The 6,303-nt window shown below is 39.9% G+C and overlaps 1 protein-coding gene across 1 annotated transcript; it reads right to left on the bottom strand.

The window, feature by feature from the left end:
* Positions 1-1,231: 1,231 nt before the first annotated feature.
* On the bottom strand, positions 1,232-4,861 carry LOC145788429 (uncharacterized). Its single transcript, XM_082600196.1, has 4 exons — positions 4,782-4,861; positions 3,436-4,577; positions 2,465-3,360; positions 1,232-1,669 (listed from the first exon to the last, which is right to left on the bottom strand). The coding sequence occupies exons 1-4, from the start codon at positions 4,859-4,861 to the stop codon at positions 1,232-1,234; spliced, it is 2,556 nt and encodes an 851-aa protein (XP_082456322.1).
* Between the last annotated feature and the right edge of the window lie 1,442 nt (positions 4,862-6,303).

The following is a 6,303-nucleotide window of genomic DNA, read 5'->3' as shown; positions in this document are numbered from 1 at the left end:
AAGGGCTCCTCAAAAACCAAAATAATAATGAAATATTCTAAAATGGGTTAAACACGTTGCTCACTAACAATGTGATTGACCTAGATAAAGGTCCCATGCTTAGCTACTGAGCTTTGGGGCATGAGGAGATAAAGTTCATACTAGGCCCTCGGCACAAACAAGATTAAGGTGGCCACTGGCCAGCTACTCTGCCGCCTTTCAGCAACTATGATTGTCCTCCCAATATATTACACTGAGAGGTAAAAAGTGAAATGTGTCTTGTATAAGCTTTATATGGAAAGTTGGTTTATACCACAAGTGGATTTTTTAACTTTATTGAAATAGGCTACCGGTACTTAGAGATGTCACAGTCAATATTTTGTAGGCTACCGGTACAAGTAGGCTAGTGCTGAATCCTTATGTCGATTGCAGTTTAGTACGTGAATGCTGTGCAAAGAAAGATTTTCCCTATTTTGTCCGCTAAGAGAAGAGCAGTAGAATAAGTTTCATACTGACTGGAAAATAAGTAAACTTTACTTATCAAAATGCCATTTCAAAGTGACATTCAATATTTAGTTAAAATTGAAGTGTTACTACAGTCAAACCCGTTTAATCGGACCACCGTTTTACGGTGTTCCGGCCTCGATCAAATTTTTTTGTGCAATCTTTCCCGCTGAAACGGACCACCCTCCCACCAAAATTAGATTTTATAGTTACCGGCAACGTAATGTTTTTTCTTTATGTGTTTAGCGAGATTACGTCAATAATTAATTTTGAACATTGTGCTATGTTCTCACAAAGCTGTAAGTAGGCTACCGGTACGTAACTCTAAAGCTATGTTGTGGCATTAAAAGCAAAAAAAACTTTGGCTAAAAATTAGGCTAGCCTTTCACTAGACTCCCGTGTCAACGTTACTGAGTAGCCTATATGAAACTGGGTAGGCTGAACAAAAAAGCCTTCTGAGGTAGAAAAAAAAAATGGCAGTCCAGTGTAGTGAAACCATCTACAATTCCTCTATTAAGAAGTTTATTACGCTAAAATGCAACTAGGTTGTTCTGACGACATAAACTGCAAACTGAATTGAGACTGAAAATAAACACCAGTAAAAACGACAAAGGAACTTAAGGCAACGTAACAAAGCAATCAGCAACAACGTAAATTACAATGCAACTTAAAGCAATAACACGTCATTCACCCCTTCCATAGATTATCAATAGGGATCAACAAAAATTAAAGGCGCTAATACATTTAATTAATTTACAAATCTGTTTGGCGGTCGCCTTGAACGAGATGAGCGCCGGGGCATGGGGCGCTCGCTGGAATCAGTCGGTATATGAGTTTCCGATGACGGGGCAGGTGCATCTTCATTGACAGACTCATTATTAGTTGTTATTTGTTCGGGAAATTCCACAGATGGATTGTTTATCCCTTCGTTTGGACTCCCGGGATCCGGCAAACTAAGAGTCGACTCGTCAAGGCCACCACGAGCAGTTGGAGCGATGTCACGAATTGACACTGTGGTTTCGCGTCCGTTCGCGAAACGAACGTGCGCGTAGTTCGGAGTTGCATGAGTCATTTCCACTTCTTCGACAAGCGGTTCATACTTGCTAGCACGAACGTGTCGTCTCAATAAAACCTTTTGAGGACATTTAACCCAAGTAGGTATGGAAAGACCTAGACTTGAACGACGCTGAAAATTAAAAAATCGCTCGTGTGGCGTCACGTTTGTTGCAGTACATAATAAAGAGCGCATAGAATGTAAAACATCAGGTAGAACACACTCCCATTTAGAAATAGGAAGATCTCGAGTTTTCAAAGCAAGTTTTACAGAAGTCCAAATTACGTCGTTGTATCTTTCGCATTGGCCATTAGCCCGTGGATTGTATATAGAGGTTCTGCTGGTAGGAATACGCAAACTGTACATGTAAGACACAAAATCCTTAGACATAAACGATGCACCTCTATCCGAATGCACATAACCACATTTACCAAACATTGCAAAAAGACTAGACATGCACGAGATTACAGTTTCAGTGTCTACTTTACTACAAGGAAAGGCGAAAGGAAATCGAGAGTACTCATCTACTACAGTCAGAATGTATTTGTTATTCGTAGCAGAAGGTAAAGGTCCTTTGAAATCGATGCTTAAGCGCTCCATTGGTTGCGTAGCTTTTATCAATGGAATTTCAATTGGCTTGTAGAACTTAGGTTTCAACTCAGCACAAATTTCACAAGCGGATGTCATTTTACGGATGTCATCAATGGAATAAGGCAAATTCTTTGTTTTAACATAATGATGCATGCGAGTTACTCCAGGGTGGCATAAGGCCGCATGAATTTCATACAACGAATTGTCCATCATAGTTGCACAATACACTCTAGATAAAGTGTCGGGAGCAGTATTATACTTCCCTGCTCGATAAACAATTTCATAATCGTACTGTGATAGTTCCAGTCGCCATCTCAAAATTTTTGCGTTTTTTACCTTGCCATGGTTGTTGCTGTTGTACATGAATGCCACCGATTTTTGATCTGTGACAAGTTTGAATCGGCGTCCCGCTAGAAAATGACTCCATTTTCGAATGGCTTCGATAATTGCCGTCGCTTCTTTCTCTATGCTTGAGTGAACTTTTTCACTTTTGTTGAGTGTCCTGGAAAAAAAAGCAACGGGTCGCCCGTTCTGATTTAAAGTGGCTGAAATGGCAATGTCAGATGCGTCAGTTTCTACTGTAAATGAAATTTCTTCATCTATCACCCCAAGCGTAACTTGAGCCAATTCAGCTTTCAACGTCGCGAAAGAGTTTAGGGCTGCATCATTCAGAGGAAAGGTAGTGTTTCGAATTAGAGGCTGAATCTTGTCAGAATAACGCGAAATCCATTGCGCATAATACGCAAATAAACCGACAATCCTCTGCTGTTGTTTACTACTTTTTGGAGGCGGGATTTTTAGTAAAGATTCCACTCTTTCGGGGTTAGGACTTAAAGTACCTTTAGAGATTCTATATCCAAGCAAGTCGATTGTATCTGCCGAATAAGTACTTTTTGCTTCATTGAAAGTTAGATTGCATTCTCGAGCTACAGCAAGAAATTTTGATAAATTTTGATCGTGCTCTTCTTGGGTTTTCCCGCAAATGGTAATATTGTCAAGATAAGCGTACGTACCTTTGCACTCGTAGTCTTTGATAATGTTGTCCATTATCCGTTGAAAACCAGGTACTGCATTCGTTAGACCAAACGGCGTTCTCTTCCATTGCCACAAGCTTCCATCGGCTTCGAAAGCAGTGTAATTTCGATCTTGCAGAGGAACTTCTACCTGGTGGTACGCACTTTTTAAATCTAGCGTTGTATAGATGCTGTTCCTAGCAACATTGTTCACTACGTCTGACATAAGAGGTAAAGGATACGCGTCCAAACAAGTGAATTTGTTTATGGTTTGGCTAAAATCGATGACCATACGCTTTTTGTGATTTTCTTGAGTGACCACAAGAGGTTGTGCTCGCCATGGCGAACGACTCGGCTCAATTAAACCTTCCTTATAAAGTCGCTGCACCTCTGAAGAGATAAAACTTCTATCGGCTTGAGAATACTTTCTAGGCTTTGTAGCAATCGGATGGCACTCCTTCCTTAAGTGTTTGAAAAGCTGTATTGAAGTAGACGTTTTAATAGCTTCTAATGCTCCGATCTGTAACGTTGGCATAGGCCCTCCAAATTGAATGTTCACGCTTTTGTGCTGTTTCATAAAAGTTTGTCCGATAGTTAGGTCGGTGAGCAAATTTTTCAAAACAGTGACTCCTACATTATCATACTCTTGTCCAAAAAGCGCGACTTTTACGTTACAGATTCCTAAACTTTGCGATGAACATCCTTTCACGGCTAAACCAATGCGGCATTCACTTTCTTCAAGATTTAGTTTTAGACGCTTTCTTAAACGGTCGCTCATGTGACAAAGGGTAGAGCCAGTGTCGATGAGAGCATTGGCTTGAACTCCGTTAACTGTAACAGGGACGTTGACCTTTGCGTGGGTGTCGAAAGATTCGGTTGTCATATTCATAATGACATCTCGTGGAGTAGAAGCAGATGAATAAATAGGTTTTCGATTTACCCTGGAAAGACGACAAACTTTTGAGAAATGACCTTTTTTAGAACATTTGAAACAAATAACTTCACGAGCAGGGCAATATCTTCTACTATGTCGCCTATTTCCGCAATAGTTACACTTTTCAACCAACGCGGCGCTAACATCTGAGCTTTCTTCCTTATCTGAAGAATCTTCAATTTTAAAGGTAGGACGTGTTTTAAAAGCTGTTGCGCCACAATCAAGTAAAGACGGAGTCTGGCTCGCAGTCATTTCGACACGATTGCAAAACGTTTGGGCATCATCTAAGGATCGAGCTTTATCAAAAGTTTGTTGTAGCGAAGCATTTTTGTCCTCTAGCAAGCGTTGTTTAATGTGATTTGACGAAATCCCAGCGATAAACGAGTCACGTATAGCTTCCTCTTTATGCGCAACTGCCGATACGGCCCGAAAGTCACAGGAGAGGCTCAATCGCTTTAAGGTATGCATGTACTCGTCTAGTGATTCATCTGGCTTCTGCTTCCTAGTTTTTAAAACAAATCGAGAAAACATGGGGTTAGAAACCTTTTCAAAAAGGCGCTTCAGTTGTTCGATAGCTTCATCATAATTTGTTGTCTCACACACCAGTTCATATATTGAAGCGTCTATATGATTTATAAGCAAATTCAACTTGTCTTCAGCTGAAACTTCTCCGAGCTTTTCTAGATAAATTGTAAAAGACTTGTACCAATGCACCCATTGTCGTTTAGCGTCTTTACTTTGCGGGTCCGCAGCTAAGAGTCTAGGGCGCAAGTCTTTTAGATCCATACTTTATTAGCGTAATAAAATGTAGTGAAACCATCTACAATTCCTCTATTAAGAAGTTTATTACGCTAAAATGCAACTAGGTTGTTCTGACGACATAAACTGCAAACTGAATTGAGACTGAAAATAAACACCAGTAAAAACGACAAAGGAACTTAAGGCAACGTAACAAAGCAATCAGCAACGAAGCAATCAGCAACAACGTAAATTACAATGCAACTTAAAGCAATAACACGTCATCCAGCTCAATAAAGCCGAGGAAAACGCTTTCTCTACAGCTATGATAGGCTACCTTAAATATAATTTTATGTTAAATGTTATTCCAAGTTTGTGTAATTTGGTTGAATAAGCGGGCTTGATGAATGGCATTGTTAAAGTAAAGTCCGTTTAACAAGGCTTATTAGCCTACTCCAGTTAATTCATATACAAAATTGTAGGCCTACATTGCAAGTAAGACAAGACAATAATTCTCATTTATTATAAAGACACAGTAACGCAAGATGGAATTTCAAGTTTATCAGAATTGTTAACCAACAACACGCTTTCACACTACCAGCAGTACTTTCAAGCGCCACAGTTGCGAGGGCCCATTAATAAGTGGCTAATAATTGTATCACTTTGCTTGTTTTTCTTATACCGGTACTGTAAAAGTAACTTGAATAAAATACAACAGTCAGTTCCTTGTTTTTTTAACGTTTATAAGAAGATTCTACTCAATGCTAACCAAGTTATCAAGTCTTCGCTAGCAATTTGGTGCTTGCCTATAAAGTAGACCTAACCAGCGCGAGTGTTTTCTACGTCACACTTCATTGCACAGAGCTGCGGGAAAGGTCTGTTGTCCATTGCTTTAAAAGTGCAAATGATGGAAGTAGATAGTACACACTGACACTGATATTATTAGCAATATTGCGGCTAAAAACGGGCTAAGTTTATAGTAGTAACTAGTAAAACACAGTTTTTGAACGCTTTGATCTCACCATTGCTCATAAGGCACCTGCAGCTAATAAGGCCCCGCCAGTAATAAGGCCCACCCCCTGGATCTCCGTTGTTACAAATCTTTTAAACAAAATTGGAAGCTCTGATTGGTGCTATGGTAAATTGAGACTAACTGGTAAAGTTTCACAGCCTAAAGTTGAGAACTTTTTGAGTTACGGAAAGTTGAAGTTCAGGGGGGTTTGAAATTGAGTGGTTTTATTAATTTTCACATATTTTAGTCTGTTCTGCAGTTAACAAAGGGAACGTTCAAATATTACGTAACGCTTTTTTTCCGAATTTTTGACCCCCCCCCCTCCCCCATGTAACGCCAACGTAACGCTTTTTTCAATCCCCCCCCTCCCCCATGTAACACTTTTTCACTACGAATTCAGCACAAAAAACTACCATTCCGTACTCAAAAGCGTTACGTAACGTTTTGCTTGAACCCCCTCCCCCCCGATGTGACGCTA

Source organism: Aplidium turbinatum, chromosome 2, assembly GCF_918807975.1.
Source record: "Aplidium turbinatum chromosome 2, kaAplTurb1.1, whole genome shotgun sequence".
Taxonomy (NCBI): Eukaryota; Metazoa; Chordata; class Ascidiacea; order Aplousobranchia; family Polyclinidae; genus Aplidium; species Aplidium turbinatum.
The sequence above is the reverse complement of the archived record's forward strand: the minus strand, read 5'-3'. Positions and strand labels throughout refer to the sequence as shown.

What these genes read in the sequence shown, in the direction of transcription:
- LOC145788429 (XM_082600196.1), bottom strand. Translation starts at nt 4,861, where the DNA reads ATGGATCTAAAAGACTTGCGCCCTAGACTCTTAGCTGCGGACCCGCAA. An exon ending in TCAAGAAAATCACAAAAAGC is followed by an intron (nt 3,361 to 3,435) that starts GTATGGTCATCG and finishes CTCTTATGTCAG; the next exon opens with ACGTAGTGAACAATGTTGCT. An exon ending in ACAGCAACAACCATGGCAAG is followed by an intron (nt 1,670 to 2,464) that starts GTAAAAAACGCA and finishes TTTAATTTTCAG; the next exon opens with CGTCGTTCAAGTCTAGGTCT.